The 20,056-nt window shown below is 47.7% G+C and overlaps 1 protein-coding gene across 1 annotated transcript; it reads left to right on the forward strand.

The window, feature by feature from the left end:
• Positions 1-666: 666 nt before the first annotated feature.
• On the forward strand, positions 667-19,810 carry TRIM35 (tripartite motif containing 35). The gene is made up of 6 exons (XM_065879566.1): positions 667-1,101; positions 12,750-12,845; positions 15,137-15,367; positions 16,904-16,926; positions 17,691-17,809; positions 19,233-19,810. The coding sequence occupies exons 1-6, from the start codon at positions 667-669 to the stop codon at positions 19,808-19,810; spliced, it is 1,482 nt and encodes a 493-aa protein (XP_065735638.1).
• Positions 19,811-20,056: the final 246 nt, after the last annotated feature.

Consider the following 20,056-nt stretch of genomic DNA (forward strand, 5'->3'; position numbering starts at 1 on the left):
GAAATAGATTTTGGAAAGATGGTGACTTGCCCGCCTATCCAACCACGGGACAAGAATCGGATCTTCTCAGCGGTCTTCCACTGCCCCTTTCTCTCATTTGTTCCCGCCTTACCCCAGGGGGCAGGCACAAGACTGCCCAAAATAAGTAAGCAACTAATGCAAGAGCGGGCACAGATCTTTGAAAGGGCACTGCAAACTCTTAAGCGGTGAAAAAGCTAACGACGCCGTTAAGATGAGACTTCACTTCGGAACCACGAAGTAAGGAGCTCTGGCTTCTCCCACCTCACGGGCCTGAGATTTCCGGGGACCGCTTAAGGAAGGGGCTCCTAGACTTCATTTCCCATTTGAAATCGGAAGTACGTTGCAGTGGCACGGAGGCCCTAGAACACTGCTGGGGTGTTTCTTCCCGGCTATACTGGCTCGCCTAGGACTGACCGGGATTGCGGAGCATACGGGACCCACCTCGCTCTTCCGGGGTTTCCCGAGCCGACCGGAACTGGGGCGGAGCCTCCCGAGCGCGCCCAGCGCGATTGGCCGGCACCGCTGTCGCTCAGTGCTCCGAGTGGAAGGGGCTGACCGCCGGCCTCCGCGGGGTCGCGGGAGCCGCGCGGCGGATGGGAGGGGCTGGAGCGAAAGTTGCGGGCGAGGGATCCGGGATCCGGGGCGATGGAAGCGGGGCCCGCCTTGTCCCCCGGGCCTTCCCGCTCCTTCAAGGAGGAGCTGCTCTGCGCCGTCTGCTACGACCCCTTCCGTGACGCCGTGACTCTGCGCTGCGGCCACAACTTCTGCCGCGGGTGCGTGACCCGCTGCTGGGAGGTGCAGGTGGCACCCACCTGCCCGGTGTGCAAGGACCGCGCGGCCCCCGCCGACCTGCGCACCAACCACACCCTCAATAACCTCGTGGAGAAGCTGCTGCGCGAGGAGGCCGAGGGCGCGCGCTGGACCGGCCACCGTTCTCCGCGCCTCTGCCGCCTGCACCGCGGCCAGTTCAACCTCTTCTGTCTCGACGACAAGGAGCTGCTGTGCTGCTCGTGCCAGACCGACCCCCGGCACCAGGGGCACCGCGTGCAGCCGGTGAAGGACACTGCCCACGACTTTCGGGTAAGCGCGGCCGCGTGCTGGAGGTGGCCGAGCGCGCACCTGGACTGGAACCCAGCACCCTGACCCCGCTGCTCCTGCACTCCAGCCTGCCAGAGCTGGTGTGCCCGGTCCCGCCCCTCTTCCCCCTGCCAGCTTGCTGGTGCCTCCTCGGGACCCCCACTCCCTGCCGCTGGTAACATACAGAGGCTGCCTTCTTCATCAAGGCCGGCCCAGGGGCCTGAGATGGAAGGAGAGAGAATGTCAACAGGAAGTGTGAGAACTGGGGTTACAGGATGTTCTCAAGACAGCTCCCCTGCCCCACCACCTCTGAAGGGCTGAGGCCATGCACCCTTTCTACCACAGGTGTGTGGCCCATGCCCCTTTTAGAAGCACAGGTGTGGGTAAGCCCACAACCCTGGAACTTGGCACACTCAGAGTGGAGGTGCAGGACCCCAAGACCTGGCCAAAGATGTGGAGCCTTTTAGATCTTAGCACATCTTTCCCCTCCTTCCCGGGCTGGAGCCCTGTATTGTGTAGCTGTGGGGAGGCCTCTGGCCCTGGCCAGCTGTTCCCTTCTGGATCACTCTCAGCATCCCCCTAGAGTTCCAGTGGCTATAAATAAGGTAAGGAACAATTTTAGGGCAAACTAACATGGAGAAGTTTTTGGCAGAGGAAGGAAGAATGATCAGGAAATAAGATTAGCCATCTCAGGGGTTTTCAGGTTTTTTTGACCTCAGCTAGCACATGGTAAGACATGTTTTTTCCATTGAGACCCAGAACTGCCACATGCATGTATGGTGTCTGTATCAGCTGAAACAAAAGTTCTGTGAAAATGTCTATTGTACTCAGGTATTTTCTGTCGTTTTATTTTAAAAACTGCACAGGGTGTAAAATATTAATTTATTTCATCACCAACTAAAACCTACTAATACATAGGTCAGACCCACAGTTTGGAGAACCCAGCTCTGCTAGGCTGAAGCTGAGTGTATTGAAAAGGAGGCACTATAAGAATGCCTGTCTCCAGACACTGTTTTAGTTTGTTTGCTTTAATGCTTTTCTTAAGAAATATCAAAAGTTGACAGTTCCATACACATTTTGACAAAGTTCAAGTGAAGGGGAATGTCATCAGTATGCTTGTTTGAACCCTACAGTAGCTCGGCAATGGGATAAGCCTGTAACTGCTGTCACAGTGGTCCACAGCAGTGCTTTTTCTCATTCATTTCCCTTGGTAGAAGTGCCAGGTCCTGATTTGGGATAGCTGAAGTAAGTGCTGGGCATTCTGCGGGCTGGGGTTGAGGTAGGGGGCCACCATGGATTGAGTCATGACGAATCACCGTGGGACCGCCAGAAGTATAGATCAGGAAGATGGGCAGGGGTCAAGGCCAAGAGCACTAAGGCAGAACCCAGGGCTGAGCTAAGCCAGGATTCAAGATCAGTGAGCCAGGTGCCCCGAAGTGCATATGGTCTAATGACACCTTTCTGTTTATTCAGCAGATGCCTTGTACTGCTAGGCCCTAGGGATACCGCAGGACACGAGCTAAACAGTAATTCCTACCTTCAGGGAGCTTCAAGCAGAGACTGAGGGGTTAGGAAGTATTAGCCAGGTGAAGGGGGGTCAGGGAGGGTATTTCAGGCAGAGGCAGCAGCATGTGTAAGGGTCCAGAAGCAGTGACTTTCCAGGCACTGAGAGAATGAGGATGGAGATGCAGAAGGAGCCAGGAGGTCCCAGTCTTGGCCTTTGTTCTAAAGGCTGTAGGGAGCAGTTGGAGGGTTTTAAACAGAGGAATGATGCTGACAGACCAGTGGGCACTCAGGGCTATGTCTGAGGGGGTGAGGAGTCCAGTCGGGAAAGATCTGAGGAGTGTGCTCAGCCTGGTGCTGGGTGGCATCACTCATGCGTTAGATAGTTGTGCACCAGGACCTATCCTGGGTGCTGAGGCTGCAGAGGTCAGTAAGCCAGAGCCCCTGGCCCATGGAGCTTGCACTGTAGCGTGGGGACGTCAGCCAGCAAATAGACAAGTTGTCATTCCGCATGTGTGGATAGGCGGTGGTGGTGGGGACAGTGTGGGAAGGCTGGACAGGTGAGAAGGGGCTGATGGGGAGCCCTGAAAGCTGTTCCATAGGGGCTTTGCGATAAGATGTGTACATTCGAAAGATTACTTCGGCAACCGTATCAGGGACTCCAGCAAAAATAATCATAGCAGCCAACACTTTTTGACCACTAAACTAGGTACCATGTGCTCTTAAGTGTTTACTTGTCAACACGCTTAATCCTCACAAAAACCCTATGAGGTTGTGTATTAGTTTCCTCTTGCTGTTGTAATAAATTGCCACAAACTTTGTGGTTTAACACAGCACAGATTTATTAGCTTACGGCTCTGGAGGTCAGAAGTCCCTACATCAAGGTGTTGGCTCCATGCCTTTTGGAGGCTAGGAGAGGATTTATTTCATTACCTTGTCCAGCTTTTGGAGGCCCCTTCCTTCATCTCTGAAGTGCATCATTCCAACTTCTGTTGTCCCATTGTCTTCTCTAACCCCCCTGCCACCCTATCGTAAGGACCCTTGTGATTACAGGGGGCCCCTGCAGACAATCCAGGATAATCTCCCCATCTTAAAATCCATATTTTAATCACATCTACGGAATCCCTTTTGCCGTGTAAGGTAACACGTTCCCAGGTTCTGGGGATTAGGATGTGGACATCTTTGGAGGGGCTGCTATTCAGCTTGCTACAGGTGGGTACTGTTCTCCCCATTTTACAGGCAATGACACTGAGTCTTACAGAGGTTAAGCAACTTGTCCAGAGTTAGAGCGTTTACTGTACAGTTCACCTGGAGCCTTGCTCTGCTCTTACTCTGGTCATGGACTTTTTTTTTTTTTGCGGTACACGAGCCTCTCACTGTCGTGGCCGCTCCCGTTGCGGAGCGCAGGCTCCGGACCCGCAGGCTCAGCGGCCATGGCTCAAGGGCCCAGCAGCTCCGCGGCATGTGGGATCTTCCCGGACCGGGACACGAACCCGCGTCCCCTGCATCGGCAGGCGGACTCTCAACCACAGCGCCACCAGGGAGGCCCTGGTCATGGACTTTGATAGAAGCTTCTCTGGTCCCTGCTGGCCCTCTGTTCCGGAGCCGTGAGGGCAGCTGCCTCTGTGTTGTGGGTCCTTAGAGGCTTGTGTGGATGAGAACCATCGTCAGTGGGCCGACAGGTGTGGAGTGAGTGCCTGCTCTGTGCCGGGCACAGTGTGTGCAGAAAAGGACAGGGTGGTTCAAGCCCCTGCCTTCTTGGAGTCAGGTGGGCCTGATCGAATACTGATCACACCAATCAATGGTCAGTCACGGGCAGTGAAAGCGGTACCTCTAGGATTAGAACGCAGGTCTCCTGACTCCCAGTCTGACGTTTGGCCCGGCTTGCATCTTCAGAGCAAACCAGCCCTGAACCTCCACCAGGTCCCAGGCCTCAGAACTTCCTTGTCTAGACCCCTTTCTTCTCCATCTCACTGGACTGATATGACGGCCATTCTCTGCCCTCCAGCTTCTTCCTGCCCCAGACCCAGCCTCTTCCCCTTCTGGGGTTACCGTCTTAGAATCAGTCTAGCCAAGCCTAATTGAGGTTTATTCCAGGCACCTCTTAAGTCTTCCCCTTCCAATCCTTCCCCCTTTTCCCAACTGCTCAGCCTCATCCTGGATCTCTCCTTATGGACCAGGCCTTCCCAGATCCAAGTTGTACTGGAGGATGTTTAATTGCCTCCTGGCAAGGCCTGTGACCAGGGGCAGGATGGGGTCTTACTGAGCACCGCCCATTGAGGCTCCTGAGTTAGGGGGCCTAGCTCTAGTTGCCATGGTAGACACCTGCTTCTTAAGGAGGACTGACCACCAAGGGAAAGGAAGAATGGGAGCCTGGATTGGAGTTGGAGAAGAAGGGCATCTGAGTGAGATCAGGTTGTCCCAGATGCATCTCTGCAGTCCATTTAAGAAACCCGGAAAATAAACCAGGAGGAGAGTTAAGTTACCTGGGACCAAGTGACACTCAGTAGTAACGAGCTAACACATGCCTGGTGCACTCTTATAAGTACTGAACGTGGATCCTCACAGCCATCCTCTGAGCTCGGTAGTGTTCTCATCCCTCCTATCCGGATGAGGAAACTGAGGCGCCGAGAAGTTAAGGAACGTGCTCAAGATCACCCGCTACTAAGTGGAGGAGCTGGGATTTGAACCTGGGTGGCCAAGTGCCAGAGCTCTTAGCTGCTATTTCAATCTGCCTGAAAAACAAATGTTTGAAATACATAGGAAAAATGACACTACCTGGAGACAGATGCCAGGACATCCTGGTGATGGGCTAGGTGAGCATATGTACAGAGAAAACTGCATTCTTCATTTTTATGGTGGCATTTGAGAGACCATGGGCACTTTCTTGCCTTTATCTTTCAGGGTTGGAGCCTGACTGCCCGAGAAAGAGCTTTTGCCAAAGTTCTCACCAGTGGTCAGTGAAAAGGACAAGGTACAGATCAGGCCTCCGAGCTCTCCATCCAGGAGGCCATGGGGTGTAGTGGAGAGACCGTCAACACCGAGTGTACTTGTCAACTAGGCAAGTGGTTAGTTGAGCATCTAGTTTGTGCTGAGACCTGGAGATGTGCAGTGGTTGAAACAGTCTCTACCTTTTCAGAGCAAGCCTTCATTCCGTCTGCAGTTTATGGAGCACTACTGTGCTCGGTGAGAGGACCAGGCAAGAGGACCTGCCCCCAGGAAGCCTGCAGCCTTTACAGGAAAGTGAAGTGGTGATGCTGAATAGGAAGTTCAGTGGCAGAGGTGTCCACAGAGAGGCAACTAAACTCTACTGGGGAGGCCAAGGTGGCTTTCTGGAGGAAATGAAGAGGGCCTGAGCCTAGTTTTCAAGGCCACGTTGGGATAGCTGGGTGAAGCAGGTGGGAATCGGTCAGAAGCAGCAGTATATGTAGGGCCTCAGAGGACAGAGAACCTGGCTTGTGCTGGACAACCCTGGCTCTAGCACTTTGATAAGTACTTGAAAGGGTGCTGTGACAGGAAATAATATTCTCTTACTGGCACCCTTCCCCTTTTCTTTTATATCACACAGCACCTGTGTTAATGGATATTTTGGGTAAAACAATATTGTAAAATCCTTAGGATATTAAATATGCTGTTGAAATTTGCTGCTTAAGGTATCAAATTGTAATTTTTAAAAACACCTTGTAGACTATATAATCACATTCTGAATCCTTTAGTGTAAATAGAAACTTCCTATTTTGTGTGTATTTATAATTTAAGTCATCTTGAATGTTATAATTGAAGCCAAAATCAGAGCTCTTGCTGGACTTGAGCCCTGGCTGATGTTCCAGATGTGTCATGGGCCACTTAGCTCCACACAGGGCAGTGATGACCCTTATTGGTCCTGATCAGCCTTTGCACCAGAGCCCCCACTAGTCTCTGTCATTTCAGGCACTCCTTGGACTACATGCGGGTCCCTGAATGGTGGGTCCAATTGTGATCCAAGTGTGTTTAGTGTTAAAATCAGAATATCAGAAGCAAACATGAAAAGTGTATTGTTTAGATTCATTTGGAATCGCACTTTCTCCCTGTAGTATTTTGTAGGTTAACCACTAAATGTATATAGGGGGAAAAAGTGGAATAAAAAAATCTACAATCTAAAAAAAGACAAGGAAGAGAAGAAAAAGACGTATCGAGCACGCAGGACAGATAGCACAGAACGAGAAGGTGGACTTAAATGCAATTATGTTGGTAATTATGTTAAGTATTCCAGTTAAATGACAAAAGCTGTCTGGATAAGAAAACAAAATCCAGTTCTGGGCCACTTAAATATGATGAAGTCATTAAATGAAAATATTGCATTTGCTTAAATTCAGTATCCTTTTGTGATTGAAAAAAAAATTAGCAAACTAGGAATAGAAGGAACTTTATTAAACTGCTTAAGAATACCAAAAAACTTATAGCAAATATCATATTTAATGGTGAAACACTTAGAGTTTTCTTACTGAGAACAAGAGGAAGGCAGGAATGCCTATTATGACCAATTTTATCCAAGTTTGTATTGGAGAGCCTAGCAAATAAAGTCAGGAATAAAGGCATAAGGTTTGGAAAGAGGGAAACAACACTGGCATTATATGCAGATAATATGATTGAATCTGCATAGAAATTTCTGTTGCATAGAAAATAAAAAGGTGCTATAGATAAATTATAAATATGTAAATGAGTTTAGACAGAATGCTGGTTTGTAAAATAAAGATTAACAGTTGTCTTTATATCAGTAGCAAATAGAAAATTTAGAAAACCATTTACAATAATATTTTTAAAAAATCAGATATCTGGGAATAAATGTAACGAGAAGTGTGCAGAACTCTGGCAGGGAAAAATAGAAAACTTTGTTGAGGGACATCAAAGAAGACTAAGTGGGAAGATATACCATATTCATAGATTAGAAGACAGTATTTAAAGATGTCAGTTATTCTCAAACTGATCTGTAGAGTCAATTCTATCCCAATCAAAATCCCAACATGATCATTTTGTGGAATTTGACAAGCTGATTTTAAAATTTACATGCAAGCTCAAAGGGCCCAGAATTGCCAACGCATTCTTAGGAAATATTTATTAGATGTCAGTTTATGTTGTAGCTGTAGAAGTTAAGATTGTGTTACTGGCACAAGGATAAACAGATGGCCAGGGAAACAGACTGGGGAACCTAGAAACAGATCTGTGTGTGATGTATGACAGAGGTGGCCTTCAGACCAGTAGGGGAATGGTAGTATTCTTTTTTAAATTAAAAAAAAAATTATTGAAATATAATTGATTTACAATGTTGTATTAGTTTCCAGTTTATTCTTAAATAATGCTTTTGGAGCAAACAAGCTACTGGGTCACACCATTCACAAAGTAAACTTCAGGTATCCACATTAGACCCAAATGTGAAAGGAAAGCTATAACTTTAAATAATATAGGAGATTACCTTTATGACCTCAGAGTAGGGAGGTATTTCTTAAAACCAACGAGCACTAATTCCAGAGGAAAACACTGATACATTGGATCACACTGAAATTAAGAAATATAAGTGGTACAATAGGAGATACTAGTTATGCATTTAACCCATAAAAGACATACACTGTGTATTTATAATAAATTCTTACATGCCAGTAGGAAAATGGCAGGCAACTCAATAGAAAAAGGGTCAAAGATTTTAATAACAGGTATTTAAAAATAAAGATCCAAATGGTTAATAAACATTTTTCATTCACATTGCTCATGTGGTATAAATTGGTACACCTGCTTTGGAAAAACGTTTAGCGTTTATCTACGAAAGTTGAAGATACACGTACCAGTGGCCCAGCAATTCTACCACCAGGAAATATTTTGTAGAAGAACCAATGTACCTGTGCCCTAGGAGACCTGTACAAGAATGTTCATCCTATTTGTATTACTCGAAGTTGTAAATGACCCAGCTATCCATTGACAACAGAATGGATACCTGATTGTGGTGTATTCATGAAATAAATTACAATGCAACGATGAACAGGTAAACTTACATACAGTTATGTATTTGAATCCTACAAACTTTATGTTACGTAGAGGAAGCAAGACACAAAAGAATATATGTAGTTTTATTCCATTAATATAAAGCTCAAAACCAGGCAAAACTAAAGTGTATTATTTAGGTTAGGGATCATACATAGCGGATATAACTCTAAAGAAAAGCAAGGAAGTACCATAGAAATTAGGAGTTTCCTCTGACAGAAAAAAGGGATTAAGGTTCAGAAGGGACATGTTCTGGGTGGTGGTTACAGGGGTGTTCAATTTATAATTATTTAAGAGATGGCACGTTTAGCTCGTATGCAAAGAAAATAAATTGGTGACAACAACAAAGGAGATTGAAAGGTACAAAGTAACTCATTAAATTGGAGAGAAAAGGGAATTAATTCCCTGGCAGTCCAGGGGTTAGGACTCGGCGCTTTCACTGCTGTGGGTCAGGGTTCCATCCCTGGTAGGGGAACTAAGATCCCGCAAGCTGTGCAGCAGGGCCAAAAAAAAAAAAAAAAAAATTGGAGTGAAAAGGAAGGAATTTCCTCTCATTAAGCTCTTGGTAAGTTATAAGAAAAAGTTAAAACTTCTAAAGTTTTCATTTTATAGGCTTTTAAAAATTTGAGGTATAACTTATATACAGTTAGATGCATAGATCTTAAGTGTTCAGTTGGATGAGTTCTATTACACACACCCTATACCTGCCACTGCAAACGAAGTAGAGAACATCTCCATCACCCTGGAGGGGTCCCTCCTTCTTCCCAGTCAGTCTTCCACCAAGAGGCAACCATTTTCTGATTTATCACCTTGGATTAGTGTTGCCTGATTTGAACTTCACATAAATGGAATGATGCTGTATGTACTCTCCTCCAAGTAGTATATACATACAATTTTTGATTCACCTATGTTATATGTGTCAGTAGTTCGCTCCTTTTTTTACTGCTAAGTAGCTTTCCATTGTATGAATATACCATAATTTACTCACCCATCTCTTGCTGATGGACATTTGGGTCATTTCCAGTTTTTGATTTTCCATAAGTTTTAAAGATGCGTTGTTTAATTTGACATTTATGGGAGAAAAATTTCATTCACATGCTAGGTTGTTTAAGGAATTGGGCAAAGTATGGCCAGAACTGTAAGCTTTTATTCTCCAGAACTAAAGAAATTGACATGTTTGATGTCAACAGATTTAGAAATCAGGTGACACTTTTGGAAACACAAAAGACAACTAGACAACATAGTAGTAGCTCCCTGAATGAAATAGCGTGGGTAGTCTTGTGGTTAAGACTGTGGCCTTTATTCTTGGTCAGTTCTGCAGACAGATCGTGGTAATTTTGGCAATTTACTTAACTTTCCTGGGCCTTCTTGTCTCTTCTGTATATTAGCAATATAGCGCCTACCTTGCAGAAATGTAAGAATTCAATAGAATGATGTTTGTAAAGTACCTAATTTAGTGCCTCGTGCATAGTACGTGCTCAATAATAACTGCTTGCTGGTGGTAATATAATCATTGGTGCGTCTCACCAGCTAGCCTCTCAGAGAAGGGCACATTTTATTTAGGGTTGGGATTTGCTGAATTAAAGCAAAACTCTCCAAGTGATTGAAAAGTTTGGGAAGGACAAGGGACTGTCACCCCCCTCCCATCTTCATTACCCCGTAAATCCCGGACTGAAGGTTGAAGGGCAGAAGGTTGGGCCGTGTTGTTTGGGGCCAGCACGCCCCTGGGTAATGTGACTTGCTTCACTCCTGTCATTCACACTTCTTTGGCAAATCGTGGAATTGTCTTTGGGGACCCTATTACATAACTTTGCAACAAAACATCTCGTCCCACAAAATGACACATTGGGATGATATTTCAGTGGTTTTGTGGGACGCTTATGCTAATGTTATTTTGCTGTTGACGAGACACACCTTAGAGGTGATATACTGCGGAATACAGTATTTTTTTAAAATCTGTTAAATATTGTCAAGAGGAACATAAACATGACCTGAATGAATAGAAAACAAAAGCTGCAGAAAAAGAAATCATTGTTTATTTTCTGTAGAAGAGTGGTTAAAAGAATGGACTGTGGAGCAGGACAGATGGGCTAGTTATCTAGTACTGTGTAACAAATTACCCCAGTCATAGTGGCTTAAAACAAAAATGTCTATTATGTCATGGTTTCTGTAGGTCAGGAACCTGGCATGACCTGGCTGGTTGTTTCTGCCTCAGGGTCTCATGATACTGCAATGTTGATCGGGGCTACAGTCTCATCTGAAGGCCCAAGAAAGCCAGGATCCCCACTCAGGCTCACTTGTGTGGTTGGTGGCAAGATTCGGGTCCTTGCGGCTGTTGGTTGGATACCCTCAGTTCCTAGCCCCATGGGCTGCTCCAGAGGGTGGATCACTTCCATGCGAGGGAGCAAGCACGCGAGGGCAAGAAAGGGGTGTGTGCCGGCTTTTTGTCACCTCAGTTCATGTCCCATCACTTTTGCCATATTCTGTTGGTTAGAAACAAGTCACTAGATCCAGCCCACAGGGAGGGGATTCCACCAGGGCATGAGTACAGGGAGGTGGGATCATTGGGGCCATTTTAGAGGCTGTCTCCTTCAATCTGTGCTCTGGCTCCAATGATGGATGTCCCTCCCACATGCAGAGTATGTTCACCCCCTCCCAAGATTCCCAAGCATCTTGTCCCATTACAGCATCAGCTTGAAGTCCAGAATCTCGCCATCTACATCAGGCCCAGGTGGGGATGAGGCTTTTGAGGACAAATCTGTATTTATCACTCGTAACAAATTAGCCCCAAATTTGGCATCTTAAAACAACAAACTTTCTTATCTCACAGGAGGGATCACTGGGAACGATCTTAGAGGCTGCCTGCCACCACTGTTTAGGTTCTCATCCTTGCTCTGCCATGAACTAGCCGTGTGCCCTTGGGCTAGTCACTTCCCTTTCTGTGCTTCAGTTTTTTCATCGGTAAAAGCGGACTGATAAAATTACTAATAGGAGTAATGTGAGGATTGAGTGACGTAATGTGTAAAGTAATTAGCAAAGTCCCTGGCACATAGTAAATGCTCAATAAATGGTAGTCATTTATAATTATTGTTGTTAGAATTGTTACTTTTCCAAAGAGAAAACTTGTGAGGCTTTTTCAGAATGTAGAGGGAAAAGGATAAAGATGGAGAGAAAATGCTAGGCCTGGGATACAAAAGGTCAGAATCCAACCTAAAACCAGCAGTGGTTCCTCTAGGAGCCCAGGGAGATCAGAGCAGAGGTTAAATTTATAAAACAAAAACTAAGCAAGAAGTATTTGAATCTGCTGATTAAAGTCTTTCACACGATCCAAGCACTACTAGACTATCAGGATAAGGCAGGGATGCGGGGAGACGTGTACAGTAGCCCCTCTGTAGTTGCAGGTTCCACATCTGTGGATTCAACCAATGGGAGATCAGAGATATTCGGGGGGGAAAATCCAGAAAATTCCAAAAAACACAACTTGAATTTGCCACTCTGGCAACTACTTACATAGCGTTTTATACAAATACGACACCATTTTTATATAAGGGACTTGAACATCCTTGGATTTCAGTATCCGTAGGGATCCTGGAACCAGTCCCCTATGGATACCAAGGGAAGACTGCAGTTTAGATAAGGCCCTGTGGGAAGAACTGGGTCATCCCCACTATCAGGCCTATTCGTTCGTGACTGCAGACCAGTCCAGTTCAGAAAGTCACCAAGGGAGCCTGTGAGCACATTGTCTTTACCGTCGGGCCCACAGCTCAGGTTCATGGCCCAGCCTGCACCAGCTTTAGGCCAAGCGGGATGCCTTCTGTGCTGTCCCGTGACCAGGGTGGGAGGGAACAGGTCCCTTTACCTCCTCACCCTGTCTCTCCATCTGTATCAGGTATAAACGAAGGGGCTGGGTTAGAGGCTATCTGAGGCCCTTTATGCTGTACCCCATCCAGTTCAAGGTCAGGGCTGTGCTTTTCCAGCTGTGTCCCACAGCACGTGGCCGGACCGGCTTCAGTAAATGTGGTCGAGTGGTACCCACGGTGATGTGCAACTCCCGCTGTGATGTGGCGTGCTGCATCCCTGCCCGGCCTCCGCCCTAACCTGCCTCCTTGCCTCCTTCTCGCCCCTCACGGCAGGCCAAGTGCAGGAACATGGAACACGCGCTGCGGGAGAAAGCCAAGGCCTTCTGGGCCATGCGGCGCTCCTACGAGGCCATCGCCAAGCACAATCAGGTGAGTGACGCTGGGGCTGAACGGGGCGACGGGGACACCCGGGGTTGCTGCAGGGAGAGGTGCAGGTGGGCCAGCCCTGGCCATGCTGCTGCCCACAGGGTCGGCCTTTGCCAGCCCTGATGGCCTCGCACAGCCTTGCCCTCGGACGCCGGTTGGGGCTGTGTGGCCTCTTTAAACACCATGCCAGCAGCCATGGAGCAGCTTCAACAGCCCCCTGTACCACCTGGCCTGTGGTTTCAGGCTGACAGCACGTGCCACGCTGCACCACTTGCCCAGCCGCTCAAGCCAGCGGCACCCTCATTGTCACTCCCCATGTCCATGGTCTCCAGAATGCATCCGTCCGTTGACAGTCGTGCTGCACTGCCACCATCCTGGTCCAGGTCCCCATTGTTTTTTCCCTGGCCTCCTACCCGGGCCCCGTACTTCCACTCTTGTCCTGCAGTCCACACTCCCTGGAGTGGGCTGATCTTTTCTAAAAATAGATCGATTGTGTCACTCCTCTGCTTAAAACTGTCCAGTGGTTTCCATGGCACCCATGGCACAGTCCATGTGTCCAAGTGACAGCTGCTGTCTGTCCATCCCAGGCACTGTGGAATTCTCAGGTGGTCAGGTGTGAAAAGTCCAGGATTCCAGCTTATTAATGCTTTTCCTCTAAAGTCAGTCAATCCAGGTGGATGAAAAATGAGTTTTGTGTTTACCTCTTTATTGAGGGGCTGCCACTGCCAGCATGGGAGTGGCTGGAGCTGAATTTACACTGGCTGGTTTTTCCTGTCTACTCTGTTTTTTATCTTCTGGTGTGATAAGAATCATCCCAGATTTCACTCTTTCCCTCTATACGTTATCAGTCTTTTTACCTGATATTCCAACAGCGCCATCTCTCCTCATATGCATTTCTTTGTTTATTAATAAGTGTGTACATCCTTTCACAAGTATAACAGCCATTTGCATTTCTTCTGTGAAGTTCACATTCTTTTCTCCTTGCACGTTCATAAGAACATTATGAAGAAGAAGAATCTACCATATAGGTTGGAAGTGTTTTTCCTAGTTCGTCCTTTTTCAAAAAATCATTTCCCGGGCTTCCCTGGTGGCGCAGTGGTTGAGAGTCCGCCTGCCGACGCAGGGGACACGGGTTCCTGCCCCGGTCCGGGAAGATCCCACATGCCGCGGAGCGGCTGGGCCCGTGAGCCATGGCCGCTGAGCCTGCGCGTCCGGAGCCTGTGCTCCGCAACGGGAAAGGCCACAACAGAGAGAGGCCCGCGTACCACAAAAAAAAAAAATCATTTCCCCCCTTTTTTTGGTCATTCTCCCTTTTTCAATGAATCATTTTGTCATCGTATTATCAGAGCCATAAACATATATTGAATTTTCAGTTCAAAGATGTGGGTTACTAACCTGCCATTGCTAGAGCACACAATTCGAGTTGTTTTTCCAAAATTTGTCATGGAATTGTACTTATGTATTTAAATGCATTACTAGTCTCTTGCCATGTAAAACTTCTTATTTTTATATGTATCCAATTATCTCATTCTTCCTTTGAGGCTTCTCAATTTCATATCATGATAAGGAAGGTCTTTCTCATTCCAAGATGAGAAACAGGTCTCTGCTTTTTCTTTGAGTATATTTATGGTTTTGTTTTAACTTATTTTCAATGGTTTTCATAGCTATGATTAGGGGTGTGCATATTATTAATGATCCAGTTTTAAAATTAAAACTTCCTACTATTTTTTTGGTAAGCCTCTCTATCAAATTTGAGGTCCTAATATTGGAAGGCAAATAATTTGTTTTAAACGATTAGACATTGGATTTTATTTTATTTATTTACTTATTTTGGCCATGCGGTGCTGCAGGCAGGATCTTAGTTCCCTGACCAGGGATTGAACCCCTGCCCCCTGCAGTGGAAGTACAGAGTCTTAACCACTGGACATCCAGGGAACTCCCTGGAAGGCAAATAATTTTTTTAAATCTTTGCTGTTTGCAACAGTTCACTTCTGTGATTCAGGGCTTCCCTCACTATTGCACAACCTATACAGGTACAGAGTATTGCTGAGGAATTTTTAGGACTACAGTTGTCATCTATAAGCAGTGATTTTATTTTTCATGTATCAAAACAACCTCATTAGGCTGTTTGACTTATTTTAAACTTATAAATTCGTGCTAAGAAAGCTGCATGTATATTTTGTCTTTCGAGGTTTTGCATGTGATTTCTCCTGAAAAATGGAGTTCCTTTGCTAAACATCTGGGAGCCACCGGGCTCGGTGATGGCTGAGGCCCCCTCCTGCCCTCTGCTGCAGGTGGAGGCTTCCTGGCTGGAAGGGCGAATCCGGCAGGAGTTTGACAAGCTTCGAGAGTTCTTGAGAGTGGAGGAGCAGGCCATCCTGGATGCCATGGCCGAGGAGGCCAGGCAGAAGCAGCTTCTGGCCGAGGAGAAGATGAAACGGCTGGCGGAAGACACGGAGGCCCTGGCCCATGAGATTGAGCGGCTGCAGTTGGAGATGAAGGAGGATGACGTTTCCTTTCTCATGGTGAGGAGCTCAACGTCCAGAGTCAGTGACAGGGACCAGACGTTCAGGGGCCAGCGGGGAGCCTGAGGCCAGCAGCCCTGGCCGACCCAGCCTTCCTGTAGCTTCTGGACCCCAGGTTGGAGGAGCTTCCAGATGAGGTGCTTGGCTTGTGTCAGGAGGCGTAGGAGCTTTTTTTTTTTTCGTAGGAGCTTTTAATCAAGACCTTGAGGGCCTCTCCACTCCTCTCTGCCTCTCTCCTTCCCTCCTCCTCCCTCTCCCTTCCTCTCTTGCACTTATTCTTCCTCTCTCATTTTTTGTTTCTTCTCTCTTGACTCCTTCTTGATACAGTGGAGTGCTTTTTAAATAATTTTTTATGTGCGGCTTCTCTAGATTTATGGAAAGTTGCCATTCTGTAAGTTATCCTTTCACTTTCTTGATGACATCCTTTGAAGCACAAAAGTTTTCCATTTTGCTGAAGTCCTATTTATCTGTTTTCTTTTGCTGTTTGCGCTTTTGGTGTCATATCTAAGAAACCATAGCCTGATCCAAGGTCATGAGTTTTATAGTCTTGTCTCTGCATTTAAGTCTGATCCATTTTGAGTTAATTTTTGTATATGGTACAAGGTGGGAATCCAGCCTTTTGCATGTGGATACCCAATTGTCCCAGCACCATTTGTTAAAGACCTTTCTTTTCTCATTGAATGGTCTTGGCACCCTTGTTGATAACCAGCCGACAGTAAATATGAGAGTTTATTTCTAGACTTTCAGCGTCCATTGATCTATATGTCCTTATGTTAGTACCACACCATCTTGTTTAGTGTTCTTCTAATGAGGTTTTTTTTTAATTGAGGTATAGTTGATATACAATATTAGTTTCAGCTGTTCAGCATAGTGATTCAAAATTTTTATAGATTTATATTCCATTTAAAGTTATTATAAAATATTGGCTATATTCCCTGTGCTGTAAATATATCCTTGTAGCCTGTTTATTTTGTACATAGGAGTTTGTGTCTCTTCATCCCCTCTCCTTATCTTGCCCCTCCCCTCTTCCCCTTCCCTACTGATAACCACTAGCTTGTTCTCTATATCTGTGAGTCTGTTTCTGTTTTATTATATTCATCTGTTTGTTTAATTTTTTTTATATCCCACATATAAGTAGTAACATACAGTATTTGTCTTTCCCTGACTTATTTCACTTAGCATAATATTGTTCTTGCAAATGCCAAAATTTTATTCTTTTTTTATAGCCGAGTAGTAACTTTTAATAAGTTTTGAAACCAGAAAGTGTGAGCCACCAACTTTGTCCTTCTTTTCCAAGATTGTTTTGGCTATTCTGAGTTCCTTGAATTTCATATCATTTGTAGTATCAGCTTATCAGTTTCTGCAAAGAAGCCAGCTGTATTTTGCTAGGAATTGCATTGAATCTGTAGATCAGTTTGGGGGGGTATTGCCATCTTAACAGTATTAAGTCTTCTGATCCATGAACATGGGACGTATGGCTCCTTTTGAGGTCAGAAACTCATGTTTTCTCTGCGTCTCTGTTTTTTTCTTTTTCAGAAACACAAGAGCCGAAAACGCCGGTAAGTTGCCAAGGCTGGTAGAGGGGAGGGGAGGAGTCAGCAGAAATACCAGGGGTGCAGACTCCCATGGCTCCAGGGCCAGGCATGTAATGAGGCTGGCTGGGTGCAATACGGAGGGAGCAGGGGGACTGACCAGGTGGAGAGCCCTCTTTCAAGGCACCCACTTCCGATTTGCACTGGTGCAGTGTTGTTTTCCTGAGTGTGCAACGTGACCATTCCCTGTGTGGGGAGAGAGTGCCATCGTGCACGGGGACTGTAGTTCTCTGGGGGCCGGCCCCCTGCCTCTGAGAGCCTCGGGACATGCTGGTTTGTGTTGATGGTTGTAGAGTTCACAGGGATGAATACGGAAGAACTGTGTCCCCATCAGAGCTGTACAAAGATGGAAGAAAGTGCTTTGGGCAGTAGTGAGTTCCCTGTCACTGGAGGTGTTGAAGCAAAGGCCAGTGACACCTTCAAAATGTGGGACTAGAGGACCCTTAAGGTGCCTTCCAACTCATATACCCTGCGAGCTGATGTGTACGTGTGATTTCTGCCCACATGCATGTCTGAGAACCTCCTATTTATATTTATCCCAGTGGGGGCAGGATGGGCTCAAGTACTGAGTCCTGAAGGGGTGTGAGCTGCCCAGTTGGTTCCTCTTGTATTGAGTAAGATGGCCAGGGAGTCTAGGCCTGAGGCAAGGGATCCTATTTCCAGCTGACCCAGTTAGGCCCCAGGATGCATGGCCCTGGCCCAGCACACCAGGCCCAATTTTCCTTTCCCAGCCTCTTCTGCACGATGGAGCCGGAGCCTGTCCAGCCTGGTATGCTCATCGACGTTTGCAAATACCTGGACTCCCTGCAGTACCGAGTCTGGAGGAAGATGCTCGTGTGTGTTGAATCTGGTGAGAGGGGCCCAGGCGGGTGTAAGAGTGGGGAGGTCATGCAAGGCAGAGAGCCAGCTGAACTCACTCCTTTCAGCTTCCCACCCCTCCTCCTCCTCCCCCCACTGGTCCCTTCTCCAGCCTCTTTCATTCAAGCCCCCATGCCCTGCTCCCCTTCTTGCCCCACTGCTCAAACCCCTCCTGGCCGAACCCTACCTTTTTGGGTCCTGACTCTTGGCCACCTCTTCAGAAAGAGCAACTGACTTCCCTTTCTATTCTGAAACATATTGTATATATAATATAATGAAAGAGTTCCTCAGTTCAGGGGTGCCTCTCCAAGGTGATTCCAGCCCACATGAGTCACTATATCATGTGCTGTGGACTGAATGTTTATATGTCCCCCCTGCCCTCCAAATTCATATGTTGAAGCCCTAACCTCCATGTGATGGAATTTGCAAGCAGGGCCTTTGGGAGGTGATTAGGGTTAGAAGAGGTCATGAGGGTGGGGCCCTATGATGGGGTTAGTGCCCTTTTAAGAAGAGACACAAGAGAGTTGGCTTCCTCTCTCTCTCTCCCTCCCCCGTGTGAGGACACAGCAAGAAGGTAGCCATCTATAAACCAAAGAGGGCCCTCACCAGCAACTGAGCATGCTGGTACCCTGGTCTCTGAATTCCAGCCTCCAGAACTGTGAGAAATATAGTTCTGTTGTTTAAGCCACCCAGTCTCTTGATACTTTTGGAGTAGCAGTCTGAACGTAATTTTACAGGGAGAAATGTCAGTAACCCAGGGGCACGTTACGTGCTTTTGTTAGATGTCACAGGCATTGTGTCAGGGTCAGGATCCCTGCCTTCATTGGCTTCCTGTGGCTGTCCGAACAAGGGACAAAGACTAGACGCTTTAAAATGGCAGAAATTTATTCTTCTGGAGGCTTGAAGTCCAAAGCCAAGGTGTCAGCAGGGCCATGCTCCCTCTGAAACCTGTAGGGGAGGATCCTTCTCTGCCGCTTCCTACCTTTGGTATTTGCTGTCAGACCTTGGCTGGTGGCTGCAGCACATTGACCTGTGCCTGCACTATCACAGGGCTTTTCCCCATTATGTGTCTATGTCTCTTCTCCTCTTTTATAAGGACAACATTCATATTGGATTAAAGGCCCCCTCTACTCCAGTCTGATCTCATCTTAAATACTTATATCTGCAACAACCCCATTCTCAAATAAGGTCACCTCCTGAGATACTGGGGGTTAAGATTTGAACACAGCTTTTTTGCAGGGCACATTTCAACCCATAACACCACCCCTCAGCCCAGGGCAGCCGCCTCCATGCACTGGGCCCAATGGGACACAGTCTGTCAGTTTAGGGGGACTGGAGGCATCAGGCTGGCCTGACAGCAGGGCGGGCTGTAAGGTTTGCTGATTTCACCCACTCTCTTCCCACTGCCCACCCAGTGCCTTTCAGCTTTGATCCCAGCACTGCGGCTGGCTGGCTGTCCGTGTCAGACGACCTCACCAGTGTCACCAACCACGGCTACCGGGTCCAGGTAGAGAATCCGGAGCGCTTCTCATCGGCACCCTGCCTGCTGGGCTCCTGCGTCTTGTCGCAGGGCTCACATGCCTGGGAGGTGGACCTGGGGGCACTGCCGAGCTGGCGCGTGGGCGTGGTGCGGACGCGCCAGGACGCGGGCGCCGAGGGCCACTCGCACAGCTGCTACCACGACACGCGCTCGGGCTTCTGGTACGTGTGCCGCACACAGGGCGTGGACGGCGACCACTGCGTGACCTCGGACCCCGCCACATCGCCCCTGGTCCCCGCCATCCCGCGCCGCCTGCGCGTGGAGTTGGAGTGCGAGGAGGGTGAGCTGTCCTTCTACGACGCGGAGCGCCACTGCCACCTGTACACCTTCCACGCCCGCTTCGGGGAGGTACGGCCCTACTTCTACCTGGGCGGCTCGCGGGGGGACGGGCCCCCCGAGCCGCTGCGCATCTGCCCCCTGCGCATCACCGTCAAGGAGGAGCTGGATGGCTGAAGCCTGCCCTGCCTGATGCCGCCGGGTCTCGCGCCCCGGTCCCGTTTTCTTTCTGTCTCTTCCCAAAGGCACACTTGCCTTGGTACCTCTCTGCCTCCCGCCTTCTTGCCAGGATCTTCCTACTGGCCATCGTGTCCTTTTCTGTGGCTCCAGGCCATGTACCTCCTCCCTCATTTTTGGTCCCTTCTCTACCTACCTTTGAAAGTTATCCAGGAGACACCTCCCTGATTAGGCTTTTTCCAAAGT

The sequence above is a fragment of the Phocoena phocoena genome, chromosome 6 (genome assembly GCF_963924675.1).
Source record: "Phocoena phocoena chromosome 6, mPhoPho1.1, whole genome shotgun sequence".
In the NCBI taxonomy this organism is placed as follows: Eukaryota; Metazoa; Chordata; class Mammalia; order Artiodactyla; family Phocoenidae; genus Phocoena; species Phocoena phocoena.

Coding starts and splice junctions, on each gene's coding strand:
- TRIM35 (XM_065879566.1), top strand. CDS start 667: ATGGAAGCGGGGCCCGCCTTGTCCCCCGGGCCTTCCCGCTCCTTCAAG. Junction 16,927..17,690: donor CACAAGAGCCGAAAACGCCG/GTAAGTTGCCAA, acceptor TTCCTTTCCCAG/CCTCTTCTGCACGATGGAGC. Junction 17,810..19,232: donor GCTCGTGTGTGTTGAATCTG/GTGAGAGGGGCC, acceptor CTGCCCACCCAG/TGCCTTTCAGCTTTGATCCC.